This window comes from Sus scrofa, chromosome 9, assembly GCF_000003025.6.
Source record: "Sus scrofa isolate TJ Tabasco breed Duroc chromosome 9, Sscrofa11.1, whole genome shotgun sequence".
Taxonomy (NCBI): domain Eukaryota; kingdom Metazoa; phylum Chordata; class Mammalia; order Artiodactyla; family Suidae; genus Sus; species Sus scrofa.
Window position 1 is genome coordinate 107,223,337 of NC_010451.4, and position 18,439 is coordinate 107,241,775.

General features: G+C 36.8%; 1 protein-coding gene across 2 annotated transcripts in view; it reads right to left on the bottom strand.

Annotated features, from left to right (window-relative positions):
* Positions 1-18,439, bottom strand: part of COG5 (component of oligomeric golgi complex 5) — a 280,119-nt gene that overhangs the window by 229,566 nt on the left and 32,114 nt on the right. For both annotated transcript variants that reach the window (XM_021102595.1, XM_021102596.1), the window contains one exon: positions 9,141-9,261. In XM_021102595.1, coding sequence (XP_020958254.1) covers positions 9,141-9,261 — 121 coding nt within the window. The remainder of the gene's footprint in view (positions 1-9,140; positions 9,262-18,439) is intronic.

The window sequence follows — 18,439 nt, forward strand, 5'->3', positions numbered from 1 at the left end:
TCCTTATAAGCATACTTTATGAACTACTCATTCCTTTGCCACAGTTTGTAGATTTAAAAACATTAAAAGACCATAGTTATTTAATTTTTTTGGCTTACTTTAAACTAGCATAGTGGTAGATAGCATTTTTCTCATTTCTTCATCCAACATTCAAACTATTGCATTTTCCCAAAGTTAAAATGTTAAACATGGAGTTCTTGTCGTGGCTCAAAGGTTAACAAACCCAACTAGTAGCCATGAGGATACGGGTTTAACCCCTGGCCTTGCTCAGTGGTTAAGGATCCGGTGTTGCCACAAGCTGTGGTGTAGGTCACAGATGCGGTTCAGACACATGTTGCTGTGCTATGATGTAGGCAGCAGCTGCAGCTCCAATTTGACTCCTAGCATGGGAACCTCCATATGCTGTGGGTGCAGCCCTAAAGAGAAAAAAAAAAAAAAAAAAAAAGTTAAAATACATGAAACTTAACATTTTTCATTTAAAAAACCCAGGGCAACTCCAGAAAGATGGTACATTAATTGTGCTTTCTTCAGCCTTTGGCAGGTTCCTTTTTAAAGTTTTCAACTATTATCTTGTACTTTTAATTAGGAAAGGCAATCAAAACTAAAAAAAAATTATTAAGCTGTATACTTAGAGATTGTGCATCTTTTTTACACTTCAATAAAATGTTAAATTATGAGGTCTATTTATTATTATTTTTTCATGGCCACACCCACAGCATATGGAAGTTCCTGGGCTAAGGGTCAAATGGGAGCTGCAGCAGAGCTGCACCTGTGACCTACACCACAGGCTGTGGCCACACAGGGTCCTTAACCCACTGAACAGGCCTGGGATTGAACCCACATCCTCATGGACACTATGTTGGGTTTTTAACCCACTGAGCCACAACTGGAATTCTGAAGTCTATTTAAATAATGCTGATTTAATACTCTTACATGTTCTCTAGAATACATTTAAATAATCAGAAGCAAAATACAAACCCCTATCTAAGGCATATTTTTATTTTCTTGGAATACTCAAAATGAATAATTTAAATCCTAAACCAATCTCTTATCTCAAAAGAAAAATGCAGTCAGCATCAATGGAGGAAAAGAGAAACAATTATATTAATTTTTTTTTTTTTAAGTTTCATGGGTCTTTCAACTTCCACTAACAAGTAATATTGTTGGCCTCTACCCCAATTTGCAAAAGTCCCAAATTCACACAATTCTTGAGTCTCATACTTTGGAGCTCATTAGCACCTGCACTAGGTACAAGTGAAAGAAATAAATAATAATTGCAAGTACAAGTCTACTTCTTAATAGCTGTGTAATCCTGGGACCATGATTTAATCTCATCCAGATTCTGTTGCCCCATCTGTAAAATGACTGCATCTACCTCCGGGGACTGTGGTGAAGCCTCAATATACAATGTTGAGTGTAACATTTGCCACAGAGCAATCAATAACAGCTTTTATCATTTTTCTAAAATTTTATTTTAAAACATAATAAATGCATTTTCAATGCAGTTGTGTAATGTAAAAAAAAAAAAAAAAAAAAAAAAAAAACAAAAAACAAAAAAAAACAAAAAAACCCACTATGGATTGATTACTCTAGTTCCTTAAAGAAGTATTTTTTTCTTGTCTCAGTATCTGAGACTTGATTTTCACTTAAATGTGTTTATTCTACACCAGCACCCAAATTTAACTTGAAAATCTTTATAGTAAGATTTCAATATTGTTACCAGAAAAAAATGCATGAGAAATGTACTTTACATCCTATGATTTTTTTAAGGAAAAACAAAAAAGACGGCATTTTTGCACACACAAGAACACACAACCACCAATGACAATGTATAAGCAATGTGACCTTCAAAATAGTATGTAAATTCATCCTTCAGTTCTATTTCTAAAAAAAAGGAAGGATAAGAGAATAGCAACATTTGGGGGACCTACTATATACTAGGCATGGTCAAAGACAATCTATAAATTTGTCTCACTAAATCTACCCAGGGGTCCTTTGAAATCTCAGAGACAATTTATCTTGTCAAAATTCACAATTAGCAAGAGGGATAAAAATGGGACTTAAACTCTAGAGGGCTTCAAAGACTATGCTCTCCTGTCTCTTAATTACAAACTACAGAGCAGGAACAATTATGTTGTTTTACAGTACAATTTTATAATGTTTTGAAGTCTCTAAGTGTCAGGAAGGTAAATATTACTTAGACAAAAGGAAAATTTGTGAATATTGTGTTGCTCTAGTTATTATGTTAAAATGACTAGGTTCCAAGTGCCCAGTCAACCCGATTTGTTCATTAGGTCATTGGCCATCACAAGTCTTCCCAGCTACTTCCATTCAGATTTTAGTTTCATTGCTACAGCCTAACACCCTCTACAATATCTACAATATCTACAACTGTTTCAGATGGCAAGTTTCCACAACAATTAGATGGCTATTCTTAAATATTCCCAAACCACATTTAACAAACAAAAAAACAAAATACCTTCTCTCTTCACCCTCCATCCAGCAATTACCACAGTTCAGTATTTAAGAGAGGACCAAGCAGAATTCCTCAGGATACAGTTTAAAGACAAATAATATTTTGAACTACTTAACCCTATCTTAACCTTACTAGAAGATTGTACAAGAAATGTCTATGAAATCCTGACTAAATACTATTCTTATTTTTGTTAGAAATTAAGTAAGTATGGCTTATAACTAGGTTCCATCACATGTCTAAACCAGATCTGAAGTAACATCCAAGTGTCCCAAAGATCACAAATGGTCTTTATAAATCCTGTTTTAGGATAACTCTAAAACAGTCTTAGAGATAAGCACATAATAAGCTTTTAAAACATATCAGCACAGAAATGAATATGCAAACCTGATTAGACTAAAAAATAGTTTCCTTTAGGAGTTCCTGTCATGGCTTAGCAGTTAGCGAACCCGACTAGTATCCATGAGGATGAGGGTTCGATCCCTGGCCTCGTTCAGTGGATTAAGGATCTGTGAGCTGTGGTGTAGGTCACAGACACGCTCGGATCCCACACTGCAGTGGCTGTGGCAGCCAGCAGCTACAGCTCTGACTGACCCCTGGGAACCTCCATATGCCGTAGGTTCGGTCCTAAAAAGACCAAAAAAAAAAGTGGTCTCCTTTAACACCCAAATTATTTACCCTTACAAATCTCTGATGTGGCCTAAGGCTATTCATTATCTGTTTCTTAAGAGCAAAAGGGAAAAAATATATCATTAGCCATGATATCAGAAGAGCAGGCAGGATATTTTATAAGCTCCACCCCATTATAGCTGTTTACTTTAAAATCGTCAGTTAACATTTCATATCTCTGCATAACAAAGGTGTCTGTTGGAGTTCCTGTTGCGGCTCATCTATCATATTTGTCATGACATATGGTGTTAATATACTGCAGTTTAGCAACTAAATTACAAAACTCAGGAACAGATCACACAATAAAAATGAAGAAAATACTTTCTATCACATCCAACTGCTTGATTAAAATTTATTGCTTGATTACACTTCTAAAAAATGATCTTTAAATGATTACTCAATAAAGCTTTGACGCAAAATGTTAAGTCACTAACAACAATTAACCCACAACCACAACACAGAATACCCTAAGTGTGATTTAAGTATGTCATCTTAACTAATGCTTACAAAAAAATGTTACCAATTTGTAATGACTCACCTAAATTTTCATCTAGTCTCAAATTTAATGAAGCCATAAATCAATATGATACAATAATGAAATCTGCACTATGTATTTTTATTTTTTAATCATTACATACTAATAATCTGCAATTAAATAATTCTTATTCGGTCAATAAGACACTAGTATGATTTTATTTATTTATTTTGCTATTTTAGGGCCGCACCCACAGTATATGGAAATTCCCAGGCTAGGGGTCAAATCCGAGATGCAGCTGCTGGCCTAAGTCACAGCCACAACAGCAGCAATGTGGGATCCAAGCCTCATCTGCTACCTACACCACAGCTCATGGTAACACTGGATCCTTAACCCATTGAGCGACGCCAGGGATTGAACTCGAATCCTCATGGATCCTAGTCAGATTCGTTAACCACTGAACCACAAAGGGAACTCCCGACCAGCATGATTTTACTTTTCATTTCCTTAGTGCCTAATAATGTTGAGTATCTTATGTGCATATGTGCCATTCACCTTTTGCTTTGGTGCATGTTCAAATCTTTTGCCTATTTTTTAATTAGGTTGTGTTCTTACCAGTGTTGAAAGTTTTTTTTTTTAATATATTCTAGACACAAATTCTTTTTGTTTTTGTTTTTTGTCTTTTTGCCATTTCTTGGGCCGCTCCCGCAGCATATGGAGGTTCCCAGGCTAGGGGTCCAATCGGAGCTGTAGCTGCCAGCCTACGCCAGAGCCACAGCAACGTAGGATCCGAGCCGCGTCTGCGACCTACACCACAGCTCACGGCAACGCTGGAACCTTGACCCACTGAGTAAGGGCAGGGATCGAACCCGCAACCTCATGGTTCCTAGTCGGATTCGTTAACCACTGCGCCACGACGGGAACTCCAAATTCTTTATTAAATACATACCCTGCAAGTATTTCTTTCTATAGCTTTTGTTTTCATTCTTCTAACAGTAACACTCACAGAAGCTTTAAATTGTGAAAATGTCTGATTTATAAATTTCTCTGTGTGGGTGAAGTGTGCTTTGGTTGATACATCTAAGAAATCATTTTCTAATTCAGAATCATAAAAAATGTTCTGTTTCTATTAATTCAATAGTTTTAGGTTTTACCTTTATGACTATGATCTCTTTGCAGTTATTATTTTTTTTATGAAGTGAGGTACAACTATAGTTTTAGTTTTAGGACTATGATCCATTGAATTTAGTTATGTTTTTGTATGAAGTGAAGTCTGAATAAAAGTTCTGTTTTTCATATGGATACCCAATTGTCCCAGTTCCATCTGTTGAAAAAGCCTGTATTTCTCCACTAAATGTGCTGTTCTTACACGTGTGGATCTATTTCTGGGCTCTCTATTCCATTCCACTGACCTACTTATCTATTTTTTGTCTTGATTACTATAAATCTTTGTAATAGAGGTCTTCAAATCATGTAGGACAATGGTCCAACTTTGTTTTCTTTTAGAAGTTTTTGGCTATTCTAGATTCTTTGCATTTCTATACAAATTTTAAAATCAGTTTGTCAATTTCTAATAAAAGCTTGCTGGGATTCAGATTATAATTATGTTGAATTTATACAGATCAATTTAGGGAGAATGGGCCTATTAATAAACTCTATAAAGTCTTGCACTTCATGGACAGGTTTATTTATTTAGGTCTTTTTTAATTGTTCTAAACAATGTTTTCTAGTTGTCAGTATACAGGTCTTATGTATCTTGTCAAATTAAACCCTAAATAGTTCATATTTTTGATGCTACTGTAAGCAGTATTTTTGAATTTCAATTTCTAATTGCTTGTTAACAGTATATAGATATAAAACTAATTTTGCATGTTGCTCTTATATTCTTTAATCTTGCTAAAGCAGTATTTTTGAATTTCAATTTCTAATTGCTTGTTAACAGTATATAGATATAAAACTAATTTTGCATGTTGCTCTTATATTCTTTAATCTTGCTAAACTCCTTTATTAGCTCTAGTAAATTTTTTGTGGGTGAACTCAAAAACAAGACCCTAATCCACACCTATTAGAATGGCTAAAATCAAGATGATTGACTATAATAAGGGTTGACAATGATGCAGGAAAACTGGAGTTTTCATACACTTCGGGTGGGAACAGCTGGGAAATTTCTTTAAGTTAAACATACATTTACCACATGATCTGACCATTCCACACTTACATTTTTATCAAAGAGAAATGAAAGCAAATGTCCATACATATACCTCATATGAACGTCCACAGCAACTTGATTTGTAACAGCAAAAACTAGGAACTCAAATATCCTCAACAGGTGAATGCATAAACCAACTGTATGATATCCATATAATGGGAAACTACTCAGCAATAAAACAAAATAAGCTATTGATACACACAACATGGGTCAATCTCCAAATAATTAAGCTGACAAAACAAAATAAAACAAACAAAAACAAGAAACCATACAAACAGTATGATTCCATTTACATAAAATTCTTTAAAGTGCCAACTAATCCACAGTGACAGAAAGCAGATCCATAAATGCCTGAGGAGGAATTATCAAGGGGCATAAGGAAACTTTTGGAGGTGAGGGTTATGTTCACTATTTTAATACTAGGGATGGTTTTGTGCCAAAACTTGCTGAACTGTACACTTTCTTTTTTGTGTGTGAGTGTTTTTTAGGGCCACTCCCACAGCATATGGAAGTTCCCAGGCTAGGGGTCAAATCAGAGCTGAAGCTGCTGGCCTACGCCAGAGCCACAGCAACATGGGATCTGAGCCATGTCTGCGACCTACACCACAGCTCACAGCAATGCTGGATCCTTAACTCACTGAGCAAGGCCAGGGATCGCAGCTGCATTCTTATGGATACTAGTTGGGTTCATTTAACCACTCAGCCACAATGGGAACTCCTGTACATTTTCAACATGCTGCAGTGTACTGTATATAACTTAGACCCCAATTTTTTAAAAAAGAAAATGTACCAGCATGAGATAATCGTCACTAGATACCAGAATATATTTTTTAAATTGATATATAATTTTAAATTGATACATAATTCATGTAGAATAAAAATCAACCTTTTGGAGTTCCTGTTTTGGTGCAGCAGAAACAAATCTGACTAGGAACCATGAGGTTGCAGGCTCGATCCCCAGCCTCACTCGGTGGGTTAAGGATCCGGCATTGCTGTGAGCTGTGGTGTAGGTCGCAGACGCAGCTCAATCTGGTGTTGCTGTGGCTCTGGCGTAGGCCAGCAACAATAGCTCCGATTAGACCCCTAGGCCTAGGAAACTCCATATGCCCTTGGTATGGCCCTAAAAAGACAAAAGACCAAAAATAAAAATAAAAAATAAAAAAATCAACCTTTTAAAACATAAAATTCACTGGCTTTTTTGTGTATTGACAAGGCTGTGCAACAATCCACTGTTTAATTCCAGAACATTTTCACCACTCCAAAGAGAAATCTGTGCCCATTAGCAGGCACTGACATTCCCCAAAGTACCTCAGAATATACTTGAATTCCAGATGTCAATGTATTTTATCTGGTTTCAAGCCTACATTTCAAGCCTACATTTCAAGCCTCAAGCCATTTCAAGCCTCAAGACCTCAAGACCTCTCAAGTTTGAGAGAATGGTTTTAAGCTAATTTCAAGGGCCTGCTACTCTTCATCATTTTATTCTTTCTAATGAGAACCATAACCAGACAGATACAGACATTGATAATAAAGAGATGTTCCAAACATAGAAATGTCATTTACTGCACATGTATAACTATAGTAGTGATTATGAAATCATTACTTTTATTAAAATAGTAATTCCAAATGTAGACACTTTTTTATCCCCCTCTTGGCTCCTCCTTATTGACAATGCCAGAACTAGCCAAGACTGAACCACAGTGGTGAATGATGAAGACATGATGCCTTCACAAATTCTGCTTGGCTTTAAAATGATAATCTGCAAAGCTTTAAAAATTTAAATTAACACAATCCATTTTGAGATAACTTCACCATTTACTAACCTTTCTCAACAACCTGCCCTTATTTAATACTTATAAAACTTTGGGTAAAGCCAATGTCTCATTGGAAGGATGAGCTTATACTCTACACAGCAGCAACAATTATGAAAGGTAATTATGCCTGCTTTTTAAAAAATAAGAGGAGCTTCCATTGTGGCTCAGCAGAAACAAATCTGACTAGCATCCATGAGGATGCAGGTTCAATCCCTGGCCTTGATCAGTGGGTTGGCGATCCGGCGTTGCTATGAGCTGTGATGTAGGTCGCAGATGCGGCTTGGATCCCATGTGGCCGTGGCTGTGGTATAGACCAGCAGCTACAGCTCTGATTTGAACCCTAGACTGGAAACCTCCATGTGCCACAGGTGTGGCCCTAAAAATAAAAAAATAAAAAAGAAGACATCATCATTTGCATTATAGTATTTGTTGTTTCTAAAAGAGATGATAATCATAATCAAAATCTAGCAGTTTTTTTAATATGGAAGAGTGTCAGTGATGACAAATATATAAATATACATAATAAACCTCGGAATAATTTGAGTTTGTTTTTAATAATTCTATTATCCTAAAGTTTATTTTTTGGAGCACAGAAATTAAATGTGATAAAGCAAAAAATAACTGACGATACTAGGATTTTTACATTTCCGTATCTAGCACGTATTGTGGAAAAAACACTGAAGCATTACTCACTGCTTGAAAATTAATTTTTATACAATATATTCCAAACATACTGTCACAAATTTAATATATTCCCAATGATGTGTCTAAGCAATGCATCTGAATATTATAAATTGAAATGTTGTTGAAGCATGATTTGTGAAGGATATTACATTTCCTAAGTAAAGAAGCAGGGAAAAAGCATTATGGCATGACTATGTAATTTAAATATCAAAGATAGGAAAATTCAAAAAGAACATATAATGCACATCTTTCTGATATCCTTTTGACATAACTACTTTCAGAGCACATTACTAAGAATAAGTAGACTCTTGATATTTGAGATGGATATAATCAAAGACCTTCTGAACCTACAAAGGTACAAATTCACTAAGCATATCAACTTCAGAAAAACTGAGTACCGCATGAAAAGAAGAAAACCATCAAGTTTCATTAAAATGCAGGTGTTAGTTCCATGTGCACTCAGTAGATATTCAAAATGTTCCCTGAAAAATTATGAACTGCTTTATCATGGACCTTTGCAACTTGTTAATAGTCAAAACCATGACTGCAAAACCCTTGGAAGTCAAGAGGCTGCTCTAAATGTTTGAGAAAAGAATGACAAATGAAGCAATGAATTCAATATATCTTCTAGGCATAATGTCAACATGGGATTTATATTCTAAAAAACAGTATTTCTCTTGGACATTTTTCCTAGGGAAATGAAATCTTAAGTAAGACCTGTACGCAAATATTGAAGTAGTTCTATTTACAATCACCAAAAACTGGAAACTACACAAATTTCCTTCAATGAATGAATCAATAAACAAAAGAACTTACCAAGTTCATTGAGACTCTGAGCAGCTTTTGTTATCTCTCTACTCCCCCCCTGCAGTTGTCCGTGGAGTCTCTTACTGAGATACAAGATTCGAATTATTCTCCGAAGCAAATCACAGGCAACCTGTGCAATGTTAAATAAGTCAAGTCAATCCACAAAGGTTTATTACTATGTGCATCTGTCTATTCTTTCCAGATGCTAAAGACTCCTTCATTTTTTATGACTGAATCATTCATTCTTTTTTTTTGTTTTCCACCAATCAGAAACATAAATAATCACAAGTCTTCAAAAAGCATCATTTCACAAACAAAGAGAATTTGGGACTGACGTGCTATAAAACCCAAGTACTCATCCCCTAAGTCCTAGACCAGTTTTTATTCTCTAGGCCAGCGGTTGTCAGTCTTGACCTCATTAAATTCAAGTGCGTAGATTCAGAAAGTTCCAATGTCCAGGCTAGACAGAGCCTTGACCAATTAAGTCAGAATCTCTATGAAGCTATGCATCGGTATTTGTTTTTACTATCCTCACGCAGTCCCAGTGTGCAGCCAAGTTTGACAACCATTGTGCGACACCTGCTTAGCTCCCTACTGTTTCCTATTGTTTTCAATCCTAGTCTCTTTCATGTGCCCCCAAGGGAATGGACTTAAAACTCCCAATTTCATTTGACCTTAAAGAATAAGCAGGCCTTACTGATTTTTCCTAATAGGTTTTTCTTTTTTTAATCATTAGTGACAAATTGTAAAAGGGAAAGTTATTAAAACAAACAAAAAACTCTTATCACTTACAGATCACCTTTATTCCCTTTTTCAATGCCAGATCCAATACTGGGTCTTATCTATCTGCAAGGACTTTACCTTTATCCTATTGGATCTGGCATTGAAATAAATACTTGCGTATTTCAGGATACTTTATTACAAAGACAATCTAGGGCGATTCACCTGGTGGAGAATGAGAAGGGAGACTGATGGAATAACATACATGTAGTGACTTTCACCTTCAGTAGTGATAATAAAGAAAAGAGAGACCATCTATGCTGCTGTACCACCACCATCTCTGAATAGCTCTGAAGCTGGTTCAGAAGTAAGAAACCTCCCATCTGAGGAGGAAAATCCTAACTGGTAGCAATAAGACTTAAAAGTACTGGGAAGACAGGGTCCCTGAAGCTCCAGCTAAACATTTTTTTCTGAGTAAAATACACACACACACACACACACACACACACACACCCCAGAGCCACACACAGCTACAATCACACACGCATGCATGCATAACATACACAAATATACAATGTTTACCAAAACATGTAAGTCAAAGGCAACCAAGTACTAAAAACATTTACCTAACTGCTTTTCCAAGTAAGTATAGTCTGAAGTACTTAAAATAATAAAAGAACACCAAAATAAGGATTTCCCTCTATGAGCTGAAAGATCTGGGCATCTTTATCTTTTAATTAAATTTTATTATCTGAATATGTAATAGAAATTCAGCAGATTAATAAGATTAAAAAGTCAAAAAAAAAAAGTCACCATTATAACTCTGTGTCCCAACTATGCACTTACCAAAAACAACCACTGTTGTCAGTTTCCCATTTGTCAGAATTACCTTTTTAGATGTACTACTTGGAATGTACAATCCCTAGCAGTCATTCCTCTTAGATTATGAAAACATCATGGGGAGAAATATTAGATCTTGTTTAGTCTAATCACCAAGAACTGTCCTTCCAGAATTTCCCAATACCTTCTCAATAAAGGATATGCCCTCAAACATGAAATCACTGAGCTTACTTCTAATGCTTTTCTTTTCAACTCTACTTAAGCTGTCATCAAGTATTAGTGACTATACTTCTGTTGCATAACTCACAACAGTTACTTTACCTCTATTCCTACAGTCGTCACCCTAATCCAATTTTTATCACCTTTACCTTAACACCGTGGTCTCCTTGCTAGCTTTCCAGTCTCTTATTGAAATTCATCCTGCTAGATTTATCTTCTTAGAAACACAGTTTTCAGCACTCCAGCCCCCTTTTTAATAAAGCTCAGTGACTGTCTACTAACAGATTATATTGAATCTTCTCAGGAGAGCATTTAATAAAACCCTCAGTCAACACATCTTAGATAATCTATAAGGCATCTACTCTCATGGTTTCCTAATATAGTTGCCTCCACTCCAATCAATTTCCTTTTCTTCTTTATCTTTTATTTCAGACTTTTATTATCAAATATAATACAAACATGTAACTCAGCCCTAAAAAGACGATATATCAAGCCATGAAAAGACACAGGAAGAACTTTAAATGCATATTACTAAGAGTCCATCTGAAAAGGCTACAAACTATATGATTTCAATTATATGACATTCTGGAAAAGATAAAACCATGGAGACAGTAAAAAGATCAGTGGTTACCAGGAGTAGGAGGAATGAAGAGACAGAGGATTTTTAAAGCACTGAAACAACTGTGTGATATTATAATGATAGATAAATGTCATTATACATTTCTCAAAACCCATAAAATGTACATCAAGAGTGAACTATGGACTTTGATAATGATGTGTCAGTGTAAGCTCATCAATTGTAACAAATGTGTCACTCTGGTGGCAGATGTTGATTAAGGTGGAGGCTATGTACGTATGTGTGGGGGCAAGGGATGTGCGAGAAATCTGTATATTCCTCCCAATTCTGCTGCGAATCTAAATTGATCTTAAAAGATCAAGTCTTTAAAAATATAGGTGAATTTAGATATTATGAGTAAGGAAACCACAAAAATTAGCTAAGTGAACTTAGGACTACCATGCAGATCAGGAGACAAAACCCATGGAAAGATACCATTCTGGCTTTTGTGATCATCACTTCCTTACTTTTATTTATGACTTTATCACTGAAGTGTAGATATGTAAGTATTATAGTTTACTTTGCTCTTTTTAAAATTTATATAGGATTTCCTGTCGTGGCGCAGTGGTTAACGAATCCCCCTAGGAACCATAAGGTTGCGGGTTCGATCCCTGGCCTTGCTCAGTGGGTTAAGGATCTGGTGTTGCTGTGAGCTGTGGTGTAGGTTGCAGACGCGGCTTGGCTGCAACCTCCATATGCCACAGGAGCGGCTCAAGAAAAGGCAAAAAGAAAAAATAAAATAAATAAAATAAAATTTATATGGTTCTCCAAGCATCTCCTTTTTTCCTTTGCAATCTGTTGAATGTACAGGATCATCTGTCCTATAGTTTCCCACAGACTGAGTTTTCCTGGTTGATTGCCAGAGTGTAGTTTAACAAGTGTCTCTATCTTCTGTATTCCCTATATATTAGAAGGTGGACATAAGCAGCTTCACTGGACTCAGGTCTAATATTCTGGGCAAAATTCTTCATTTGGTAGAAGTGTTTTTATAACATATGTATAATTTTCTCTCTTTTTGTGTTGTTAGCAGCCACTGATAATCAATGTCAAAATCTACTAAAACATAGTAAGACTACAAAATGGTTATACTCCAGTTTCATCATTTTGTCCTTACTTCCTAGCATATAAAACGTCTCTGACAAGAAACTCTAGCTCATCTACACCTGTTTACCAGTGGTACTGTCCACTGGTATAGAAAAGTAAGAATAAACACTGGATTCTCCCTCTTGATTTATCACTTTTCAAAATTAAGGGCTGATTTCCTAATACACACCAAACATTAACTATCAGTTCATTGTTTTAGGTGTCATTATGAACTTATAGATTTAAACATAATAAAAATGCCAGTCCATTATAGCTCTTATCCTTACATGGTTCCATTTTTTGGCCAGTGGGCACCTCTGAGGCTGATCATCTGTACTGACTTGGCCAACACTAAGAGGTTCCCCAGAACATGGGACTTCAAGTGCTCAAACTGACATACTTGGTCACCCTAGGGCCTCTTCAAGTTAGCTCCTGAAATCTTCTGCCATGACTCTAACTAGAAGTTATTGAGAGTTTTCTTCATATATATGGTATAAAAACATTCCAGGATCATTTTGTGTACTTCTCACCCCAAATCTGGAATCAAAGATTTATTGAAGAAGCCATGGTTACATTTAGAAGTCAGTAGCATCTGAAGACCACATTTTGGAAACCAAGTTTGCTCATTTCTGAGACTTATCACTAGACACAGCTAGGAAATGTCAAAATTAAAATATCACATAAATATTCATTTGCTTTATTCCACAATACACATAGATATCCTCAGATTAACATTATATGTACTAAAATATATACATACAGTGTATATACCATTTTAAGATAAGATTAAAATATCTGTTGAGTTCATACTGATACTTGCAATTAAAAATTAGGAGCACGGTGTGTTCACAATCTTCTTACACATGTCTCTAAATTATTTCTCCCATACAGAGACCTCTGGTTCCAGAGATATAAGAAATAACAGAATTAGACTATTAAAAATTATTCTTTTGTGAAGGATTAGAGACAAGACGGTGGAGTAGAAGGACTCAAGCTTGCCTCCTCTCATGAATACACCAAAATCACAACTGCTGAATAACCATAGACAAAATAGCCTGGAAACTACCAAAAACAAGAGTCTACACCCAAAAGACAAGAAGCCACAGCAAGATAATAGAGGAGCGCTTTCCTGATATAAGCAAACCCCATACACACCAAGTAGGCAAACCACAAACTGGAAAATAACTATAGTGCAGATGCTCTTCAACAGTTGTGAGAGCTTTAAACCCCATGTCAGGTTCCCCCAGTCTAGAGGGTTGGCTTTGAGAAGAGGAACCCTCAGAGCACTTGGTGTTGAGGGCCTGTGGGGCTTGAGCACAGAAGCTCCACAGTACTGGGGAAAAAAGAGACTCCACTCTTGGAGGGCACAAACAGGGTTTTACGGGTAAAGCAGGAACTCCCTAAAAATCTAGATCAGACCTACCTGGTGTCTTAGAGGGTCACCTGGGAAAGCAGGAGTTGGCTGTGGCTCATGGTGGGGGTGGGCAGGACAGTAGAGGTGGAGGTCCAGTCAAGTTGCCATTTTGGAAAAATCTGGCCCCATCCAACAAGAGCCTGCAGGCTCAAGTTGCTCAGAAGTCCCAGGCAAACAACTAACAGGGTGGGAACACAGCCCAACCCATCAGCAGACAGGCTGCCTAAAGTCATCCTAGGTATAGAGTGACCTTTAATCACACCCCTCGACACAGCCCTACCCACTAGAGGGATGAGAACTAGCTGGCTCCTCACACCAGTGCCACTTGAGGCACAAGTCCCTCCCATTAGGAAGCCAGCACAAGCCCCTGGATCAACTTCACACACAAAAGGGTAGCCTCCAGAAGCATACACCCCTGCAGCCCGCACAAAGAAGACTACAAACATGGACAGCAGGACAAAATGAAATGGCAGAGAAATAACTCCAGATGAAAGAAAAAGACAAAACCCCAGAACAATTAAGGAACGCGGAGCTAGGCAACTTACAGGAGAAATACTTCCAAATAATGATAGTAAGGATGATTCAAGATCTCAGGGAAAAAAATGGAGCCATAGATTGAGAAACCACAAAAAATGCTTAACAAAGAAATTGAAGCTTTTGGAGTTCCCACTGTGGCACACAGAAAAGAATCCAACTAGTATCCATGAGGGTGCAGGTTCAATCCCTGGCCTCACTTAGGGAGTCGGAGACACAGATCTGGCATTGCCATGAGCATGGTGTAGGCCGCACATGTGGCTCAGATCCTGCGTTGCTGTAGCCATGGCACAAGCTAGCAGCTGCAGTTCCGATTCGACCCCTAGCCTGGGAACGTCCATATGCCACAGGTGTGGTCCTAAAAAGCAGAAAAGAAAAGAAAGAAATTGTTGATTTAATGAACAGAGATGATTAATAAAATAACCCAAGTGAAAAATACACTAGAAGGCATCAATAGAATACCTGCAGCAGAAGAACAAATAAGTGAGACGGAAGACAGACGGGTAGAACAGAATTACAGAACGAAAAGAAATTAAGACAGTCTAAGAGAACTGTGGGACTACATTAAATGCACCAATATTCACATTAAACAGGGACCCAGAAGGAGGAGTGAGAGAAACGACCAGAGAAAACATGTGAAGAGATAATAGCCAAAAACTTCCCTAATGTGGGGAAGGAAACACTCACTCAAGGAAGCACAGAGAGTACCATACAGGATAAACTCAAGAAGGTATACACCAAGACACATATTAATCAAATTTATCAAAATTAAAGACAAAGTATTAAAAGCAACTAGGGAAAAGCAACAACTAACATACAAGGGAAACCCATAAGATTACCAGCTGCTTTTTAAGCAGAAATACTACAGAAAGGAGTGGTACAATATAATTAAAGTGATGAAAGGCAAAAACCTACAACCCAAAAATACTCTACCCAGCAATGTTCTTGCTCCATTTCAACAGAAAAATCAAAAGCTTTAGAAACAAGCAAAAGCTAAGAGACTTTAGTACCACCAAACCAGCTTTAGAGCAAGTGCTAAAGGAACTTCTCTAGGCAGAAAAGGCCACAACAAGGAACAAGAAAATTACAAATGAGAAGGCTTACTAGGAAGGTAAACATACAGTAAAGGTAGGAAGTCATCAACACACAAATATGAGCACAAAATCAGTAATCCTAAGGAGAGGTGGACACATATGCTGGATACTGGAGATGCATTTGCAATTAAGAGACCAGCAACTTAAAATAATCTTTATATCTACAGACTGCTATGTCAAAACCTAATGGAAACCACAAAACAAAAATCTACTAGATACACCACCACCAAGAAAAAAAAGGCAATCCAAAGACAACACTAAAGACAGTCATCAAATCACAAGAGAAGACTACAAAAGAGAAACGGAAGAATAAAGACTGAAAAAAAAAATCCAAAACAATTAACTAAATGGCAATAAGAACAGACACATCAATAATTACCTTACATGTTAAAGGATTAAATGCTCCCACCAAAAGACAAAGACTGAATGGGTATAAAAACATCACCCATATGTATGCTGCCCACAAGAGACCCACTTCAGATCTAAGGACATATATAGACTAAAAGTGAGAGGATGGAAAAAGGTATTCTAAAAATCAAAAGAAAGGTGGAGTAGCAGCTTGGATTTGGTGTGGCCATGGCTGTGGCAGAGGCTGGAAGTTGAAGCTCCAATTTGACACCTAGCCTGGGAACTTCCATATGACATGGGCATAGCCCTAAAAAAAAGCAAACAAAAAAAATCCTATGAAATGTGACCAGGTGGACTTAATCATTATTTATAGAACACTCCACCCAAAAGCAGCAGAATACACATTCTTCTTAAATGCAAATGGAACATTCTCCAGGATAGATTACATGCTGGGACACAAATCAAGCCTTGTTAAATCTCAGAATACTGAAATCACATTGAGCATCTTTTCTAGCCAAAACACTATAAGACTACAGGAAAAAAAAAAAAAAATCAACTTTAGGAAAAAAAAAAAAACACTGCAAAAAAATATGAACATGTGGATACTAAACAATATGCTACTAAACAATCAATGAATCAATGAAGAAATCAAAAACTACCTAGAGACAAATGAAAATGAAAACATGATAATCCAAAACCTGCGGGATACAGCAAAAGCAGTTCTAACAAGGAATTTTATAGCTATACAAGCTTACTTTAGGGAAAAAGAAAAATCTAAAATAAAGAACTTATAGCTAAAGCAATTAGAGAAAGAAAAAACAAAACCCAAAATTAGAAAGAAATTATAAAGATCAGAGCAGAAATAAATAGAGATGAAAACAATAGAAAGGGTCAATGAAACTAAAAGAAAAGGAAATAGAAAATATCAATGAAACTAAAAGATGGTTCTTTGAAAAGATCAACAAAATTAAGAAACCTTTAGCCAGTCATCAAGAAAAAAAGGGAGATGGCTCAAACCGGTAAAATTAGAAATGAAAAAGAAGTTACAACTGACACCATGGATTATACAAAAGATCATTAGAAACTACTACAACCAACAGAATGCCAATAAAAACAGACAATTTAGAACGAAAAATGGACAAATTCTTAGAAAGGTGTTATCTTTCAAGACTGAGCAAGGAAGAAACAGAAAATATGAACAAACCAATCACAAGTTCTGAAATTGAAACTGTAATCTTAAAACTTCCAACAGCATGGAGTTCCCCCAGTGGCACAGAGGGTTAGTGATCCAGCTTGTCCCTGTGAAGGCACCAGTTCAATCTCCACCCCCGAGCAGTCGGATAAGGATCCAGCATTGCTGCAGCTGTGGCATAGTTTCCTGGCCCAGGAACTGACATGTGCTGTGGGTGCGGTCAAAAAGGAAAACAAAAAAAAAAAAAACCAAACAAACAAAAAACCTCCAACAAACCAAAGTCCAGGACCAGATGGCTTCACAGGTGAATTCTATCAAACATTTAGAGAGAAGTTAATTTCTATCCTTCTGCAACTATTTCAAAACACTGCAGGGGAGTTCCACAGCGGAAACGAATCTGACTAGGAACCATGAGGTTGCAGGTTCCACCCCTGGCCTTGCTCAGTGGGTTAAGGATCCAGCGGTTGCTGTAAGCTGTGTTTTAGGTTGCTAACATGGCTCAGATCCCACGTTTCTGTGGCCCTGGCGTAGGCTGGTGCCCACAGCTCAGATTAGACCCCCAGACTGGGAACCTCCATATGCCATGGGTGCAGCCCTAGAAAAGACAGACAAACAAACAAAAAAAAAACACTGCAGGGGAAAAGAACACTCCCAAACTCATTCTATGAGGCCACCATTACCCTAATACTGAAACCAAATGAAGATACAACAGGAAAGAAAATTACAGGCCAATATCACTGATGAATACAGATGCAGAAATCCCCAACAAAATACTAGGAAACTGAATCCAACAATACATTTAAAAAATCATATACCATGATCAAGAAGGATTTATCCCAGGGATGCAAGGACTTTTCATTATCTGCAAATCAGTATTATACACCACACAAACTGAAGAATAAAAGCCACAAAATCATCTAAATAGCTGCGGAAAAATCTTCTGACAAAATCCAACACCCACTTATAATAAAAACCCTCCAGAAAGTGGGCATAGAGGTAACCTGAACATAATAAAGGCCATATATGACAAAACCAGAGCTCATTCTCAACAGTGAAAAGCTGAATTTCCAAGATCAGGAACAAGACAAGGATGTCCACTCTTGCCACTTTTATTCAACAGTTTTCGAAGTCTAGCCATGGCAATCAGTGAAGAAAATGAAATAAAAGGAATCCAAATTGGAAAAGAAGTAAAACTGTCCCTGTTTGAAGATGACATGACACTATACATGGAAAATCCTAGAGATACTA